The following is an 18,447-nucleotide window of genomic DNA, read 5'->3' as shown; positions in this document are numbered from 1 at the left end:
TGGGGTTGTGTATTAGTTTTTGTCTCCATTCCCATAGCTTGGTTTTCAATATTTGCTTAATGATCTGTATAGTCTTGAATCTTCAAACTAAAGCTAAATTTCATGACTGTTGGGCTGACTTCGACCATAACGGAGGAACCCAGAAGCTGAGGGTTAAGTTTTGGTGTTGTCCTGGATCATGTAGTGACACAGGTACATGACAGTGATGACTGATGTGGATTGATGATAGGACATCACCACTTACACGGAAGCAAATGTTCACCGTTTCTGAGCATGTTGCCCTAATCAGAACATGCCCTAAACACATGAAGATGTTCACGTTGCTACATTTGCTCTTTAGTTTTCCTGTTTTCCAAATAGCCTGTGTAACAGATTTTTCATGGAAGTTTGAAAAAGATACTCATACTGGTACTTCAGTTTTGAAACATTTTTTTGTTGTGACCATGTGCCTTAGTAACATTTCTTGCTTTTGATATTATCTTAAAATCCAGTTATGATATTAGAATGAGAGCACTTACATTTTTAAAACATATAGCAATAAATCTGACATTATAATACTATCAATTTCCATATCTGTTTACATTATTAGCATCCCAAACTGCACTTTGGGATGTTCTACAGAGCTTTATTGTAGTGTCTGTCAATTCTTGAACAAATGCCTGGAGTATTCTCTCAGCACCCCAGAATAGAAAGAGAAAGTGGCTAGCTTTGGTGTCATTGTCATCACCATTGTGTTCCCGATGGATTGAAGTTTTCAGAGTGTGTTTCTTGGAGAGAGGCTTTGCTAGCTATCTCTTCTCTGTAGTTTCTGGCTTGGCCTATACTGTGACCTGTTTCTTATCTCAAACTACTTATACCGGATCACCTGGTTGAAGAGTTGTTGCATACAGAAATCTCCATTCATTTATTTACTCATTCTAGAAAGTATTTATTGAGTACCTGCTGTATGCCTAGGATTGCAATTTCTAATGCATTTTGTCCAGAGTCATAGCTGGAGTTTAAAACACCATCACAAATCTTTTATGCTCACCAGGCCTTATATAGGCCATAGTGTATCTCCACCAACTATTCTGCAACCCTAGGTACCTCAGTGCAGGACCTCCACGATCTCTGGGTCATCTCTCAGGGATTCTAGCCCAAAGTGTGAAAGAAATTATTAAAAGAATCAGCCTCTTTGTTTAAAGCACTACATGAATCAATAGGGTCCCAGGTCTTTTCTCTGGGCAAAATAATCCTTATTCTTTGCCTTGATAAGTAAAATTCTTTATTACCTGGTTAGCACTCCTTTAAGATTCTGTGTTCTTTCAGTTGTTTAGAAGGGAACCCGTTTCAGAAGTTCTGTGATTTGCACAGGATCCAAGGGACTTGAGAGTAAGTCTTAGCTGGAGCTGAGACTGCCAACTCCTCGTCCAAAGCCTGTGATGCCGGACACTTCCATGGAGATGAGGAGGCTCAAGAGAGGGAAAGCCTGGCCCAGCCCCTTAAAATCAGCAAGCTGGGTCTTTCCACTCAGTCCTGCTGAGTGGAATTTATCCAGAGTCCTGCTGGGGTTGGGAATTTATCTGACAAGTTGTTCTGACCAGTGAGACTGTCTCCTTTCTGGGGGCATCAGGGATCACAGAAGTTAGTAACGATCCTGGTTATTCTCACCTTCCCCTCCGGGCCAAAGGAAGACAAGGAAGCGGCACAGGGAGCACAGCCCTGCCAGCCAGGGTGGCGATTTCCACCTGACCCTAGTGCAGGCAGAGGCAGAGCTTTCCGTGCACTGCCCTGGGCTCTCCCTTCTACTTCATGCCGCAGTTACCTAGGGAGCAGCTGCTATTATTTCTGAGTTTGACTAGGGACTCAAGAAGCGGGTGAACTGCAAGGAATCACCTTGATCCTGGGACTTCTCTTGCAGAGGTCTAAGCTGATGGTCACAATCTACTGAACTACTTCATTAAGAGTAAGTAGGCTCTGGAGTTGGACAGGTTGGAGCAGAGCTCAACTCTCTAGCTCCAGCTAGGAACCCATATACGTCACCTGCTCTCCTCCGACCCTAATTAGCGCTCTTGGTAGGTGGAAGGGTTGTTTAACTTATGAGATAGCTATTTTAATTATGTGTTTTCAGTGATCATGTTTTCATTTTACTCCTTTGTCATGAACTAGCTCTGGTGGGGTATATATTATTATTGTAGGTGTATATGTATGTATGTGTATATACATACATACATATATAAACCTAGGTATATATTATATATATTATTAAATAATATATAGGTATATATAGGTGTATATATAGGTATATATTATATATATTATTAAATAATATATAGGTATATATAGGTATATATAGGTGTATATATATAGGTATATATTATATATAGGTATACATTATTTAATAATATATAGGTATATATTATTTGTATAATAATATATGTATATATTGTATAATAATATATAGGTATATATTATCTATATTGTATAATAATATATAGGTATATATTATCTATATTGTATAATAATATATAGGTATATATTATCTATATTGTATAATAATATATAGGTATATATTATCTATATTGTATAATAATATATAGGTATATATTATTTATATTGTATAATAATATATAGGCATAGATTATTATCTGGTGATAATTTATATCATAAATTGAGTATTAATATATACAAATCCAACACAAGTGTCTCATTTATTTTTACTATTTAATAGAAAAGCTGTCAACCTTAACCTGGAGGAAGCAGGGGCAGGGATGGGAGAAAGGGATAGAGAAAGGGGTAGCTCTCTGTTTTATCAGCTGTGCCAAATATTTGGAAATTTACTTCACAGAATGCTACTGCCCTCTGATTGATTTGGAGTCTCCCGCCCACTTCCCGCGTTCCCGTCACCGTGGAGAAGGGGACAACTTGCTCATTGTTGCCACCTGTCCAGGTCATTGAAAGGCAAGGGACACCCAAGAGTAGGAAGAAATGGGAAGCAGTCCATTCTTAAGCCTGGTGTTCAGAGTCCGTGGAAATTTTAAGAAGTGCAGGCCCAGGGAGTGAAGAATGGGGGCCAGAGTGGCGGGGGCAGGAAAGAGGAATATGGGTGGGCCAGGTCACATTTCCACCTCTCCTTGACCTACAACCAAAAGTCTTACAGAGGGACACAAATAGATCACTCAGATTGATCGTGTGCACTTAACCACGGGCCCCTGCAGGATTTGCTCCCCTGTCTTCTTCCTTTCTCGAGGGAGTATCTCCCACGTCTCCGATCCAGCAGGATGCAGCCCACATGTGGTCTTACACCCTAAGCTGGCAGGGCACTAATGTGTCATAGAGCTGTGTTCAGTGTTTACCTTCAAGAGCAATGCCCTCCCTCTAGCATACCTCCCTTCTCAAGTTTTGGTTTCTGGTCCTGTTCAACAAGGGGTTCCACATAGTGCCAAGGTTTACCAGAGAGGCAAGTTCATGTTTGTGTGAGGCTGCTAACCCTGGCGGTGTGGCTTCAGTGTCCTTACTCTCGGTTGAAAAATCAACAGAAGAAGTCCTTAGGACTGCTATTTGGGCATGCCTACAGAACGGAGGATTAATGGAAAACAAACTAAAGAACAAACCACAAGTCAATATGTACTTTCCAATAATCTTTTCATTTTTAATATCAATTGATGTTTTAAAAAATACAGAGGTGTTTGACACAGAATAGCACCATTGTGTAGGACACACACAGTTCCTGTGCCCGGCACCTGAAGGGAGGTCTTCTGGCCTGGGCTGGGGGCAGTCACTCAGGGGGCATTTGACTCACACCAGTTAGTTTCCTGCCTCTGCCTTGACCCGAAGGTCTTACAGGAAGACAATAAATAAATAGAACACCGAGATTTTATTTTGCAGTCTGCCCAGTTCAGGTCTCTTAGAAAGAGAGGGGAGAAAAGTCCGAACTGTGAGAGGGTGGGATGAATGGACATCAGGTCAGGTCAGCCATTCAGTGCAGAGTCCTAGAGTGACTGAGATTGGAAAGTACTTGGGTCCTTTGGGTTTGCAACGGATTGTGTTGTTTCTGGGTTCAGGTTTTTACAAGAAGCAGACCGGCCCTATGTCCACACCGAATTCCTGCTCGGGCCCTCCTATGTCCATGGGTGCAATGTCAATGATGGGGAGGCGTGAGGTCTTCTGTGACCGGTACTCGATATCAGTCTTGCCCCACTTACCGGTGTGTTTCTAGGGGAGAAAAAAGGAGGAGGCTCTGTTCAGTAGATGCCTTGCTACCCAGTTCCAGCTGCCCAGAAGCCCAAAACTGAACAAACTGGCGAGCATCAGAGCCTACAAGGTTGAACCACACTGAGGGGGCTCCTGAGACCTCTTCTTGGCTTGCCAAAGGCCTCTCCACTTCAACTCCTATCCTTAGCGGCAGGGCCCTCCTCCACCCTGCCCTTCCCCTCCTTCCCCACTCCCCACAGTGAGCTCCCAACCTGTGACCGCTTCTTCACCCTGTACACATTGCGAGAACACTTCTACAGCAGTCACTGGGTTCCAGGTAGGGTTTTGTTCCCCTGAGCCAGGGGAATGGAGAAGATGGAATGATATGTGCCTCTCTCTCACCTGTCACTCAGCCTATCTTCTCTACATGACCCTCAAACTCATGTCTCTGATGATCCTGTCACTTTAGGACCTGACAGCTGCCGCAGGCCAACCCTCAGCCCTGCTCCAGGCAGTTTGGGCACAGGCAGCTCTTCTCTCTGGCAGCCCCACTCACCGTGCAGCCATCCTTCAGGGCAGTGTACGTGAACCTGCTATTGCCCTCTGCCCGGATCTCCACGTCATTGGAGCCCTGGATGAGCAGGGCCTTCTTGAGGTTGCCAGCTGCTTCGTCCAGATAGGCAATGCTGTTCTTGCAGTGGTAGGTGATGTTCTGGGAGCCTTCCGTGGACAGCAGGCGTAGGAAGGTCATCTGGACGTTGGCAGTGTTGGGAGCCAGATTGTCATCTCCATAGCTGAACTGTTGGGGCAGAGAGCGGCAGTGTGAGGCCTGGGAGCTGGCATTCAATGGGACCAGGGGCTGTAGGGGCTGCCAAGAGTTCATGGTTCAAGGACCTCACGGGTACTGGGGCAGCAGGGAGCTAGTTGGACATTTTTGCTTCCAGGAGTGGAGCAAGTTCAGAGGACCTCTTTTCCCACCTCCACGTGGGGAAAAAATACTTTTCCTCCTCTTTCCCTCCTCTCAAGCCCAACAGAAAACTGGAGGAAAATATGGGGAAGGTGCTAAAAGCTTCCAGGGAGAAAGAAAAGAAAGAGTTTGAGGAGCCATCTCTGCTCATCATCTAGGGCACCCAGGTACTCACATGGAAGCCACCATTGATGGTTTCTCCAAACCAGATGTGTTTCTTCTCCTTGCTCTTGCTGCTCCACCAGTTCTTCTTGGGAACGTTTGCTGGGTTGGGGTAGACGCAAGTCTCGCCAGTCTCCATGTTGCAGAAAACCTTCATGGCGTCCAAGGTGCAGCCTTGGTTGGGGTCAATCCAGTAGTCTCCTGCAGGGGGAAGAGGCAGCACCCATGGGGGCTCAGACAGGCACAGACACAAAAGCTTGAGAGACCCAGGCCTGACTGAAAGAGACAGAGAGGCCTACAGGGACAAGGGATGAGGTTCACATGTGGCCTGAAAGGAGGGGGACCTGGGAGGATGCAGGGGCAGGGAGATCTGCATGAGCTAAGTCCAGCCCTAAGGAAGAACACATGCAAAGAGAGCAGAAGCAGTGCCCAGCTGGTGGATGGAGTCCACCCTGAGGTCACCTCGGCCAGGTAGCCATGGCAGGACAGGGGCCAGGGCTGCAGCTTCTCTGCTGTGAAATAAGAGAGGAACCCTCTGGCAGAACCTTCCAGGCCCAGCTCTGCCCTGTACTAGGGGGCATCTCCTCCCTTGCTGCTAGGCCTAAGGGATGACTCCCTGCTTCCCGGGGCAGGGGATCCTGTTCTCCAAGCTTACCACTCTTCCACTCAGGGTGGCAGAGTTTCAGGTCTCTGCAGGTGCGAGCAGGGTTCTTGCGGGAGCCCTCGGGGCTGCGGATGCTCTCAATCTGATTGTTGAGGGACTTGAGTGTGGCATCCACCTCGGCGTCATGCTGTCTCAGGCCACCGGCTGCCTGGTCGGCCCGCATGTACTGCAGGGGGTCGGGGCCCTTCTCTCTCGGGCCTAAGCCAGCAAAGGCGGACATGTCGATGCCAGGGCCGGGGGGACCTGGAGGACCAGGGGGTCCAGGATTTCCAGGAGGACCCTGCAGCAGGAAACAGAGAGATCAGCCAGGATTGTGTGAAAGTGCCCCTCCATGTCCATCCCCATTTGCTAGAATGTACTAGAGTGTCCCTCTTCCCAGCCCCATGGGTGGGGCGGAGGTGTAGCAGGCGAGGACCAAGGAAACCACAGCACCATGTCTATTTCTTCCTTAGCCCTTCTCTTCAGTTTCCCAGCACTGATCATGGGCCCTGTGACCTCTGAGGAGACCTCAGGATAAAGGATGCCATCACTGTTAGCTGCAGGCTGATGCCCTAAAAGAGGCCCTGAGCAAAAAAGAGCTCAAGCCTCCCGGATGGTAGGGACACCTCGACAGCAGGGAAGGAGTCAGGACACTTACAGCAGGGCCGGTTTCGCCTGATCGTCCACGGGGACCAGGAGGCCCAATGGGGCCAGGGATTCCATTAGCACCATCTTTGCCAGAGGGACCGACGGGGCCAGGAGGACCCTGCAAGAGAGAGAGGTCGTGAGGAAAGAATCGTCACCACAGGGAAGGCTGGGGAGTCGCTGGGGCTGGGTAGGTGGCTGTCCTGATAGCACCAGCCACTCCGCCCCCAGTTCTTCACATGCTCAGTCATGGAACCCTAAGTTGGTCTCTATTTGGCCAAGAACCAGCAGGATAGCTCCATGGCTTGCCTACCCTCCTAAGCTCCTCTTTGTAAAATGCTGTTCCCAGGGGTCTGTCTGACAGCGAGAGGCTGATTCATGTTTGTCTTACAGCCATTGTGGCCTCAGGTGCTTTTCTGGCCATAGGCATATGAGCCAGTCCTGCCCCCATTACTGAGTGAGGACCCCTGAGCCCACAGCTTCCCCAGAAGAAGCAGCATTTCCCTCCCCATGGGAACACAGGCCCACACTCTCTGAAGGGCCCCCTCCATCTTCCAACTCCATGTCACTTACTCTAGGGCCAGAAGGACCAGCAGGACCAGAAGCACCTTGGTCTCCAGAAGGACCCTGTGTAGAAGGAAGAGGCAAAAGGCCACGGTCAGCACAGACATATCTATCTATATTCTGGGAGCTGGGGGAGCAGCTTTATGTCCCAGCCCCATTCCCTTTCCACTTCCTCCTCCCTCCAGCCCTGAGGAAATCCTAGAAACTGCTTAGGGTGATCCCAAGCTGTCCTGGCAGCACAGGGAGCTCAAGTGGGCTCTGTGTGGCAGGAGGCCTCGGGAAGTCCCACGCAGGCAGTGACACTCACAGGAGGGCCGGGCAGACCCTGCAGACCAGTGAAGCCACGGTGTCCCTTCAGGCCTCTCTCGCCAGGCTCTCCAGCCTCTCCTTTGTCACCTCTGGGGCCTTGAGGACCCTGGGAACAAGACAGACACAGATTGAGTCAGGTCAGGGCCAGGACAGGAGCCCCCTCCTGTCCCACCCAAGCTGAGGAATCCCCGGAACCACAGGGCTGGAGGCCCAGGAACCACCTGGAGGCTGGCTGCCCTCCCAGCCTATCCCTCGTGGGGACTCAGTGCAGGACACTTGGATACTCACCTGGATTCCCCGGGCTCCAGCTGGTCCTGAGGGTCCCATGGGGCCTTGTGCACCCTGAGGAGAGAGTGAGCGCAGCGTCAGAGAAAAGCCAGGACAGGTGGAGGCCTCCTCTGCATCTGAGGCCACCGCTCCTTAGTCCAGAGACTGCGGAAACCCAGGGACTGCCTCAGTCCCATCGCGCAGGGGAAGGCAGCTTTTACTGAATTCAGGATACTTACAGCTTCTCCTCTGTCTCCTTGCTTGCCAGTTGGACCAGCGGGGCCAGGGGAGCCAGGGGGCCCAGGGGCTCCAGGAGCTCCCACAGCACCAGTCTCACCACGATCACCCTGTCAGGAGAGAGGTCTCAGGCTCAGAGAAGAATGTTCCAGAAGAGACAGGAACAGAAGGTCCTTCTAGGCTGAGATGAGACTGGTTCCAACCTGCCACCCCCAGCTGACCTGTCAGGCCCGAGGCAATGTCCTCCCCAACCCACTGCACACACAGACACCAGACACTCACCTTGACTCCAGCCGCGCCATCTCTGCCAGGGGGGCCATCAGCACCAGGGCTTCCCTGGACAAAGTGAAACAAGAATGCATTTAGAGCTGCTTCCTGCCCATCTCCCCTCTGCTCCCCCAGCCCGTCTCAGAAGCCCAGGCCTCTCCTCTTCTGCCCAACTCACTCACACTTTGAAGCCAAAGTTTCCTCACCAAGTTTCCCTCCTCCTTCCGGAAGCAGCCCTTGGTCTCTATGCCCGTCTCTCTCCCCAACAACCTTCCCATTGTACCTAGGCTTTCAGGCCTGTCGGCCGACACTGCCACCCCCTTCTCCAGGGCCCTGACTGGGACTTGTCCTGGCTGACCCAGCACAGAGACTCACAGGGCCCCTCTCCTCAATCAGGGCCACCCCAGGGGGTCTCACTGCTCACCTCTCGTCCAGGTTCACCTGCAGGACCTGTCAGGCCAGGAGGACCCACGGGGCCAGGAGGACCTCTGTCTCCAGATGCTCCAGGAGCACCCTGCTTGCCGGGCTCACCCTGGAGGGACAGAGACATGGATGATGAGTGCAAGTGGTAAGCACCCCTGCCCAGGGCCCACTGACCCTTCAGGGAGAGGGCAGACAAGGGACAGTCCTGAGGGTGCTGAGGGAGGTAGAAGCCTTGGCAGGCAGGGCCCAGCTTGGATGGAGGGAGGGATACCCCACACTCACCGATGGGCCAGGCAAGCCAGGGAATCCTCTCTCACCACGTTGCCCAGGCAGACCGACGATGCCTCTCTGACCAGCCAGACCCTGGGGACCTGGTGGACCTTCAGCACCCTGAGAGAGGAGAGGCGGGAGATGAGAACTGACAGTGGCCCAGCCTCTTCTGTCCTCTCAGCACAGCTCTGTCTGTGCAGCCCCGCTCCCTGGCATCCCCACGGCCCCTGCTCCCTCCTACCCCATGCTCTGTGAGCTCAGAAGCCACTCACGACCCTGCTCCCAGGGACCTTGGCATGGGCCTGGTGAGGGACTTACAGAGGGACCGTCATCTCCAGGCTCTCCCTTCTCGCCAGGGGGTCCAGCAGGACCTTGGAGGCCGGGTTCACCAGCTCGGCCAGGGGGACCGCTGTCTCCTCGAGCACCTTTGGGACCATCTTTTCCAGAAGGACCAGGGGGACCAGGGGGTCCAGGGTTGCCCTAGAAGGAGAAAATGCGGGAAGTGAGGACTCATCTCGCCCTTCCTCATCCAGGCTGCCAAAGTCACTGTGGCCTCAGTGACAGCAGTTTCCTCTCTGGGGGCTTCTCTACCTCCCCACACTAAGGGCAAGCAGCTTAACCCCCCCAACCCCAATCTACCGCTGCAACCTTCTCACCATGTGAGACAGCTCTGGGCAGCCAGCCCCAACTTCTCCAGCTCCTGCTTGCTTTGCTTTCTCCCATCTACTTGGAATCTCTCCTCCCTCCTCCCTTTGTCCTCAATCCCCCTTCCTCAGGAGCCGCTCCAGCCCTGCCCCTCTGACCCCTGAGCTTGCCCCCAGCACTTGCTCCCTCTGCCTATGGCGCTGGTGAACCCAGTGAGTTCATCACCACTGCTCCCTCCATGCAAACTCCCTGAGAGCGACCCAGGACATGCGGACTTGCTTTAAAGCACACAGACAAGTGCACAGAACATGCTCAAGAAACATCTGTCCAGGATGAAGGTAATCATGGCAGCCCTGTCCTGCCCACCGAGCCAGCAGGGCAGCCACCCATGGCTAACAGCAGGGCCACAACCCTGCCCCCAGCCACCCTCAGGGGATAGGTCCCCATGATCAGTTAGCTACTCCTCCAGGGGGCAGGAACGGACTCAGAGGAGTGAAGGCCAGCCTGGAGCTCTCCAGACCCTGTTGGGTGCTGGGCCAGGCTATTCCATGCCTGCCTGTGCCTCTCATGCCAGGAGCATCACTTACATTGGAGCCTGGGGGTCCAACGCGGCCAGCAGCTCCAGGGAATCCAGTGGCTCCCTGTGTGGGGAGAGGAGAGCCCCTGAGAACCTCAAGCCCTCAGGAGGTTTGAGATTAAAATGGGCGGGGGGCGGGGGTGGTCTCAGAGCCTGGTATGGAAAGGGCGAGGGACTGCAAAGCAGCAAGGGGGAGCCAGGGAGGGAGAAAGGGCCCCCGGGTCTGGCCATAGAAGCAGGCACAGGCTGTTTCCCTGCCTCCGGTTTCCACAGTCAGCACTTCAGGGAGCTGAACGAGGGGCAAGCCTCGGGCTGGGGAATCTGGGACCACAGTGCACCCAGCCCACAGGCGCCCTCTCTCCCACCTGGCTGTGCGTGGGCTTAGGCTGGGGACCAACGCAGGGCTGGGAAAACAGTCGGGGGCATCCCAGAACACCCCCCGCCATGGGAGCCTCTGGGGCCAGGCCTCTTTGTGAGGTGCAGGGTGGGGTATCAGAGGCCTCACTCACCGGGGGGCCTTGGGCACCTCGGGCTCCTTTAGGACCAGTCACTCCAGTAGGACCCTGGAAAGGAAAGAGGGAGACAGTGAGGCCCAGTGGCCCAAGGAAGACAGTGGGCTTCTGTCTGAGCCCCAACAATGGACCCCTGAGGTTTTCGAAGATGCAGCTTTCTTGGCACTAAAAACCCAGCCTGAAGAGGCTGCCACAGGCAGCTCTGTCCCCTCTGCCGCAGGAGACTTGTGTTCTAGGAGAAGCCTGTCAGGCAACCACAGAACCCGTCTGGGGTCTGGCCTCCCGGGAAGCTCTTCCTGCCACCGCCCCCTCCTCCCCAGGAGATCAGCAGCTTGGTTCTGGCTGGCTGTGGCCAGCCTGTACTCTGTCAGTCCCTACACCCCACCCACACAGCCCACATGCCACATGGAAGCTCCTTCTACCAACATGGGGGTGTTCCCAGGCCTGCGAACCATCCTCTGTGCAGCCTGCTGGGGCCCTCCCATCTGCACGCCAGGAGCCCTTCCTTGAGGGAACAATTCTTGGAGTGCAGCGTTACCCACCTGAGGCCCAGGTGCTCCAGAGGGGCCCTGAGGACCAGGGGCACCAGCATCGCCTTTCTGGCCGGCCTCTCCTTGCTCACCCTTGGCCCCAGGCTGGCCATCAGCACCCTATAATGGGAAGGAGGAAGCAGGTGAATGAGGGGCAGGCTAAAACCCTGGAGCTCTTCCAGAAGAGCGGGAGACTCTGTGAGTATCTGCATGTGTGTCCTGGTCTGGACATGATGGTTCTATTAGTATGGAGGCGGGAAAGGAGAGGAGAGGAGCATCCATTTCCCTCCCCGACAAGCTCCGATGCCCGAGGGTGCTGGATGTGGAACTGGCCTGAGTGGAGGGACCCAGGAGGATGGACAGAGATACTCACAGGAGGCCCAGCAAATCCCGCTGGTCCGGGGGGCCCAGTCTCTCCACGTTCACCCTGTGAGAGAAGGGGGCATGGCGAGAGGTCAGGCCCCGCTGCCTGACCTGCTTCTGCTCCCCTCCAAGAGCCCCTTGGGCCCTGCCCAGCCTCCTGTTCCCCAGAGACGGGGATCTGAAAGCAGCCTTAGTCCTGAACGCAGGCAGAGGCTCTGTTAACCCAAAAGCCCTCACCCTGAACACATGATGGGAGTGACGTGCCTTCCCCCTTCCCTTCCCATCTCTCCTCCCACCCTAGACCCAGCGGGTAGGGAGGGAGCCAGTGCCTGGCAGCACACAGGGCCACCAGGCAGCATGAGGGCCTGCGCCGACTCCCTGGCTCTCTGGTTCCCAGGGGCCTCGGGCAGAGCCAGGCTCAGAGGGGCAGACACTCACCGGAGCGCCACGAGCACCAGCACTTCCTGCAGGACCAGGAGGTCCAACTTCTCCCTGAGGGTGGGGAAGGGAGGAAGAGCTGGGGTAAGAAGGTGGGGAGGCAGAGTGGGAGAGGGCAAAGTGCATTTGGGGGGCCTTGCTCGTGGGAAGGGGGCTCCAGGTCCCCCTGGCACAGCCTGTGTTACTGTGCAGCCCATACCCGCACCCTCTCGAGGGCCTCTGCTGAATGCGTGTTTACCCCAGCCCAGTTGCCCCACCCAACAGGGAACACTGCCAGTGGCTTCACTTCTGAGAGGACCCCCTCTTCACTCCTTACAGCCTTGGCCGAGGGTGACAGTGGTGAGGGAGGACAAGACAGAACCGCCTTTGGCAGGAGATAAGAAGGAGGTGTGACAGGGAGGCAAGGTGTGGAGAGGAAAGGAGCCGGGACTCACCTTCTCGCCGTTAGCACCAGCTGGGCCAGGGGGGCCAATGGGACCTGTCAGGCCCTGCGGGGAGAGCAGGTAGAGGTGAGGGAGGCAGGCTGAGCCAGCCGAGCACGTGCGGCCCGGCACCAAGCCAACCTTGGTGCGTGCTCCCACCGCCTCCAGAGCTCCCACTTACCCTCTGGCCCCATTTTAACAGAGAAGTCCCTGCAGTTGCCCAGCCCCGACAGAGACAGGACCAGGGACCCCAGTGGCAGACTGCCCAGCCCTCTCTCCTGCTCTCCTGGGTGCAGGGCTAGGATCCTAATGCCCAGCAGTCCAGCAGCCCGCATTCACTTACTCGTCCACCATCCTTTCCAGGGGCTCCCTCAGGGCCTTTCTCACCAACGTCACCCTGAGGGAAGAGAAAACCAGCCGCCTCAGCCGGGCACCCCAGGACCCCCATGGTTTGCTCAGTCCTACCCAGGCTGGGGTGCTAGGGAAAGCCCAGTCCCTGCCCAAGAGGAATTTGCTGTGGTCTCAGGGTGGGTGAGGAGCAGCAGGGGTGAGATGAAGGAACAGGGGAAAGGATGTCACTAAAAGGCAGGGAGCTTTGGAAAGGAGTCTTTAAGCTCCTCAAAAAGGGCTAACAGAAACCCTCATCACCAGGTGCCATGAGGGAACGGAAGCGATCACAAGGGGCAGGAATGTGGCAAAGCCACAGCTTTGGTGAGAGGCTGTAACCTCAGTACTTACCCTGTCGCCTTTGGGCCCAGCGATACCAGCTGCTCCCCTCTCGCCAGGCATTCCCTGAAGACCTGGAGGGCCCTGAGCCCCAGGGGGGCCTGCTGGGCCAGATGCACCCTGGGGAGGGAGGTAAGAGGGAGTCTGTAGTGGACAGCACCTCTCCCTGAACCCATGTTCATGGAGCCTGGGTAACCAGGGCCCCAAACCCCTCTTCCTTCCCTTCCTCCCATGTAGCCCTCCTTTCCAGCTCCCCCCACTTCTGTTCTTCATTCCTCCTGAGCCCGCTCCTCTTCTCCCTGCTCAGTGGGACTCCCAGGCTACCACGAAGACCCCTACAGGATGCAGCCTCACTTACTTTGGGACCATCAGTGCCAGGAGTGCCGGGGAGGCCACGGGGACCCTGGAGGCCCTGGGCACCGGGAGAGCCACGTTCACCTGGGAAACCTCGTTCACCCTGCGGCAGAGACACCAAGAAGTGATCAACCAACAGCAGTGAGGGAGAAGGTCCAGGGAGAAGCAGGGAGGTGGGGAAAGGAGCAGGAGCATAGGACCCAGGGCAGGCCCAAGGAGGCAGCCCGCATTGGCCAACAGGACACTCACCCTGGGACCCACGAGGCCAGGGGCTCCAGCTTCACCGGGAACACCCTGGAGAACAAAGAAAGATGTGTGAGAGTGAAGGCTTCATATCACAGACCCCTGAACAATTCTCCACAGCAGGGCTGAATATCACTCCTCCCATGGGGGATTGTGTCATCTGTGGAGGCTGGGACATGGGTCCAGGACATTTCCAGGCCTCACAGGGTTCCTCATGCCCTCTTGCCCTTGCCTCCTAGGCATCAGAAAAGACCTTCCTATCTAAACAGGTTGCAGGTCCAAAGAGCCCCATACTCACCTGGTCACCTGGTTTTCCACCTTCACCTGGGGGACCAGGAGGGCCAGGAAGTCCCTAGAAGCCGAAGTGACAAGCATTAGCAAAGGAGTGAGTTTGCTGCCCTGGCCCCCAGGGAGGCACAGTATAGGGCAGACCCAAAGAAAGGAAGCAGCAGCAGTGACAGCCAGGGGTGCAGGGAAGGCTCGATGCCTGGCACCCTGCAAGAGGTGTGGGCCCTCCACCGATAGTGCCTGCTGCTGTCCCAGGGAGCCCTGGGTATGGCAAAGGACTGCACAGAGAGCCTGGTCCAGCCACCTACCTGGAACCCAGATGGCCCAGGAGCACCCTGCTCGCCTCGTTCACCAGCAGGTCCCTGCAGTGGAAAAGAAAAGGTGAGCTGAGCCAGTGTTCCAGAGACCCTGAGAGCCACAGCTAGTAGGGCCCAGGGGAGGTGAGCAGGGTGGGCAGCACAGGCGTCTTCCTGCACTGCTCAGACAGTGCATACATGCCTCCCTGCACTCCCATCAGCCACCCACACTCCTCTCCACCAATGTGGGTCCACACAGCCTCCTGGGACACCCTGCCTCAGCTCAGAGTGAGTCTGGTGTACCAGCTCAGCCCACATTCACATCTGTCAGCTCCATTAATGGATGGGCTCTCCCACCCCCACCCCTCCCAGCCCCTGCCCCCAGGGCCACCTGGGGAGGCTGGGCAGGTACTTACAGCAGGGCCAGGGGGTCCTGCAGCACCTGTCTCACCATCTTTGCCAGGAAGACCCTAGACAGAAGAGAAAAAGAAAATTCAATGACACGCTTTTCTTCCCGCTTGCAGTCCCCCTAGGATTGGGCAAAGGTACTTCTGGCCCAGAGTTTCCAGACCTCCACGGTACCCCAGCTGAGCTCCATTTCCACACCTTCCCCTCCCTTCCTTCCCAGGCCCCGTCTTTTCTTAGCTGTTCTCAGCATGGAAGCCTTCCCCAGCTCCCCGGCCTGCTGACCAATGGCAAACAGAAGTCTCCCTGTGTAGACACCCAAAGGGCCCAGCCAGCATGGGGCTCAGCCACAGAGATCAACACTCAATACTGAGGGGTCCCGGGACCATGCCATGGGGAGGCTGTTCCCCTGTCCTCCCTGCAGATGCCCGGCCAACACCAAGTCATGGGCAGCGGGGAAGGATACTTACCCTCAGACCAGGAGCACCAGGCAGTCCCTTCTCACCAGCTTTGCCAGGCTCGCCCTGAAGGAAAGAGAGGGCAGGGCCATGAGGCGGATGGTTTGGGAGGGAGTTGGGGGCAGAGCGGGCTGCAGGGACTGAGGCTTGGGGCCACATCCTGATGGACAGCCAAGATAAAGCAAAGTACCAGCCCTTCTCTTCTGTTCAGGGGCCATAATGGCAACCAGCCTGCTGGGCACTGCCACATGGAACAATTATGGCCGCAATGCCCCGAGGCTCTGTGGGGCCATGGATTTTCCCCAAATCACATACAGACCCCCACTGCCACCCATGGCACAGGAGCCCCACTCATCACTGTCCCTGGTTAAACTCTACTCAGGACCCAGCCCTTTCCCCAAGAGGGCAGGGAGGTAGGTAGCACCACATGGAAGGAAATAGAAGAGCAAATTATTACTTACGTTGGCACCTTTGGGGCCAGGGAAACCCATGACACCAGGCTGCCCACGAGCCCCCTGAGGACCTGGAGGTCCAGGACGACCGTCTTCACCAGGGGCTCCCTGAAAGACAGAACACCATTCTCAGAACATAGACACTCTGACCACATCCATCCACCCAACATCCACTAAGGGCCTACATGGCAGGCCCAGGACTAGGCACCAGCCACACATGCTCAGCATCTAGGATTGACCACATCACACCCATGGGCCCATCTACAACAAGACACGGCTGAACTTAGAAAGCTGCCCCAGAAAGTGCACACACGATGTCATCATTCCCCCAAGGATAAGCCCCGAATGCATACTGGGGTGGCATTTTCAGTGCTCACAGCTACTGCACAGGTTACATCTGGCCCCAGTGCCTACCATCTACCCCCTGTCACAATTCTCAAAATTCACAGTACTTCAGGCCTCCCTAACCCAAACTCCATCTCTCTTTTCCCTTGCTTCCCCAGGGAGATCTCCCCACCCTCCTAGCAGCCCTCAGAGTATAGACTTACAGAAGGGCCAACTTTGCCTTGAGGACCAGCATCACCAGGGCGGCCAGTGAGACCCTTTGTTCAGGAGAGAGAAGAGAGTGGGGTCAGGAGCCGGCCCCAGGACCTCCCAATCCTGGCAGTGCAGGGCTGGAAGGAGCCAGCCAGGAAGGGCCTGAGGGTCTGAAGCCAAGTGCAACAGCAGCTCTGCTACTTACCCGGGCTCCAGGAAGGCCAGGTTCTCCAGGACGGCCAGGGTCACCGTTGGCTCCCTTGGGGCCAGCAAGACCACTGGGCCCTCGCTCTCCAGGGGCTCCCTACAAGGGTACACAGGGAGTCAGTGGGATACCACGTGACCTCAGCGATGCAGGGAGGGACCCCAGCCCCTCTTCTCCCACTCACCTTGGGACCTGCCAGACCATCTTGACCTGGGAAACCGCGGTTGCCGGGAGCACCCTAAGGAGCCACAGGGAGGAGAGGCAGTGAGTGAGAACAGCCCCAAACCAGCCAGGCTCCAGCGGGTCCATCCCGCTAACCCACCAACCCCAATTTCTGGGGAGCAGTAGCTGTGGCCTGCAGGATTCTCAGAGGTTAACTTCTGGAGCCTGCCCCGCTTCCTGGGAAGGAGCTCAGACTATTTCATGTCAGTCTGGTGGTTGGCGGCACGACTCAGGATCAGACTCCCTCTCCCCGCGGTGTGGATGGAGAAAGAGGAGGATGACATGCGGAAAAGTCACAGGACTTGACCAGAACACGGACCACAAGGACTCCACTTCCCTCTCGAGGTCACAGGCCCCATGGGATGGAGCCTCCTCATTCACTTAACTCTTTCTCCAGGGGGACCGATGGGCCCAACGCCACCAGGCTCTCCACGGGCACCTCTCTTGCCTTCTTCACCAGCGGGTCCAGGGGCTCCCTGGGGGCCAGCAGGGCCCTGAGGACCAGCAAAAAAGAGAAACAGAGTGAGCCTTCACCTGGCCCTGGAGCAAGCCTCGACTCAGAGTATGGAGGAAGTAGCCTTGGCAACTGTTTCAGGGCTGGGGGTGGCTTGAGGACGAGAGGCCATAAAGGACGAGCCGTGGCAGGGCAGAGGGAAGTGAGAGGGGCTAAAGATCCAACTGTTCACACTGGCCAAACCAAGGATGGGAGCTGAAGCTGTATCTGGGCCTTCTCAGCCCTGTTAAGTCTCCTCCAGGCATAATCTGAAAGGACCCAGATTGGGGGATAGAGCCCTGGAGGAGGTAGGCGGTGGGTCAGTGGGGCTGAGGCCTGTGCCTCATAGAACAGCAGCAGAGAAGACAAGGGCTTGGGGGCAGATACTCACAGGTTCTCCCTTGGGGCCTTGTTCACCTTTGAAGCCAGCAATACCAGGTTCACCCTTGAAAAGAGAGGCAGGTCCTCACACCAGATTCTCTCCAGGGAGCCTGCCCCTCCCCAGAACCCCTGTTCAAGATGCCCTCGGATGGAGGCCGCTGTGAGGCCAGGGCAGGAGAGCATGGGAAAGAGGGGTGATGGGGTTTGACTCCAGAGATGTCAGTGGAACTTGGGGGTCACTTTGGGCTCTTACCGTCTGACCTTTCGGGCCCAGAGGACCAGTTGCACCTTGAGGGCCAGGAGGGCCCCGTGGCCCAGGAAAGCCAGGAGCACCAGCAATGCCAGGAGCACCCTGTGGGCATGAGAAGAAGGGAGGGGTGTCAGGAGAGGGGAGAGGCAGGACTGGGCTCTCCTGGGGTAGCAAAGTCCACGGGCAACACTCACAGCAGATCCTTTGGCTCCAGGAATTCCATCTGTTCCAGGGTTACCCTGAAAAAGGAGACATTGTCAAATAAGCAGCAAAGAATGAACCCCAACCACCTCCAGCCCTCCGGGATCCAGATCCAGGGACCTGGCATAGGTGCTGTCCATTTCAGGGACATTCCCACTATGTGTTTCAAGGGGAAGATGGGATAGAAGGGAATACATCTAGAGATGGGGACAGGCATTGGGCCAGAATGAAGGTTTGGTGGTTGGAGCCCACAACTGTCAGAGCAAAGTACAGAGTCAAGAGTTCCAAAGCCACAGACCCCAGACCCCCCCAGGCCAAAGAGAAGCTGCACTTACGGAGGCACCAGCAGGCCCAGGGGACCCAGGAGTACCAGGTTCACCGCGAGGACCTTGAGCACCTTCAGGACCACGGGCACCAGTGGGGCCGGCTTCACCCTGGGAAGAGACAGGGAGGATGAAATGAAGAAGAAGAGAGGGGACACAGACCTCTAGTGGGTGGGCAATAGCTCAGGGCCAGCTGCAA

General features: G+C 55.4%; 1 protein-coding gene across 2 annotated transcripts in view; it reads right to left on the bottom strand.

The window, feature by feature from the left end:
• Positions 1-3,607: 3,607 nt before the first annotated feature.
• Positions 3,608-18,447, bottom strand: part of COL2A1 (collagen type II alpha 1 chain) — a 31,771-nt gene continuing 16,931 nt past the window's right edge. For both annotated transcript variants that reach the window (XM_009425516.5, XM_509026.9), the window contains exons 19-54: positions 18,261-18,359; positions 17,919-17,963; positions 17,728-17,826; positions 17,485-17,538; positions 16,987-17,094; positions 16,563-16,616; positions 16,379-16,477; positions 16,185-16,238; positions 15,646-15,744; positions 15,197-15,250; positions 14,738-14,791; positions 14,334-14,387; positions 14,036-14,089; positions 13,744-13,788; positions 13,499-13,597; positions 13,153-13,260; positions 12,758-12,811; positions 12,427-12,480; positions 11,993-12,046; positions 11,565-11,618; positions 11,204-11,311; positions 10,659-10,712; positions 10,160-10,213; positions 9,246-9,407; positions 8,940-9,047; positions 8,659-8,766; positions 8,250-8,303; positions 7,970-8,077; positions 7,752-7,805; positions 7,462-7,569; positions 7,164-7,217; positions 6,604-6,711; positions 5,958-6,246; positions 5,316-5,503; positions 4,730-4,972; positions 3,608-4,194 (exon numbers count right to left, since the gene is read on the bottom strand). In XM_009425516.5, the coding sequence (XP_009423791.3) occupies positions 4,048-4,194; positions 4,730-4,972; positions 5,316-5,503; positions 5,958-6,246; positions 6,604-6,711; positions 7,164-7,217; positions 7,462-7,569; positions 7,752-7,805; positions 7,970-8,077; positions 8,250-8,303; positions 8,659-8,766; positions 8,940-9,047; positions 9,246-9,407; positions 10,160-10,213; positions 10,659-10,712; positions 11,204-11,311; positions 11,565-11,618; positions 11,993-12,046; positions 12,427-12,480; positions 12,758-12,811; positions 13,153-13,260; positions 13,499-13,597; positions 13,744-13,788; positions 14,036-14,089; positions 14,334-14,387; positions 14,738-14,791; positions 15,197-15,250; positions 15,646-15,744; positions 16,185-16,238; positions 16,379-16,477; positions 16,563-16,616; positions 16,987-17,094; positions 17,485-17,538; positions 17,728-17,826; positions 17,919-17,963; positions 18,261-18,359 (3,342 nt within the window). In that variant the 3' untranslated portion in view covers positions 3,608-4,047. The remainder of the gene's footprint in view (positions 4,195-4,729; positions 4,973-5,315; positions 5,504-5,957; positions 6,247-6,603; positions 6,712-7,163; positions 7,218-7,461; positions 7,570-7,751; positions 7,806-7,969; positions 8,078-8,249; positions 8,304-8,658; positions 8,767-8,939; positions 9,048-9,245; positions 9,408-10,159; positions 10,214-10,658; positions 10,713-11,203; positions 11,312-11,564; positions 11,619-11,992; positions 12,047-12,426; positions 12,481-12,757; positions 12,812-13,152; positions 13,261-13,498; positions 13,598-13,743; positions 13,789-14,035; positions 14,090-14,333; positions 14,388-14,737; positions 14,792-15,196; positions 15,251-15,645; positions 15,745-16,184; positions 16,239-16,378; positions 16,478-16,562; positions 16,617-16,986; positions 17,095-17,484; positions 17,539-17,727; positions 17,827-17,918; positions 17,964-18,260; positions 18,360-18,447) is intronic.

Source organism: Pan troglodytes, chromosome 10, assembly GCF_028858775.2.
Source record: "Pan troglodytes isolate AG18354 chromosome 10, NHGRI_mPanTro3-v2.0_pri, whole genome shotgun sequence".
Taxonomy (NCBI): Eukaryota; Metazoa; Chordata; class Mammalia; order Primates; family Hominidae; genus Pan; species Pan troglodytes.
Note: the sequence above shows the minus strand (reverse complement) of the source record. Positions and strands in the feature narration are given on the sequence as shown.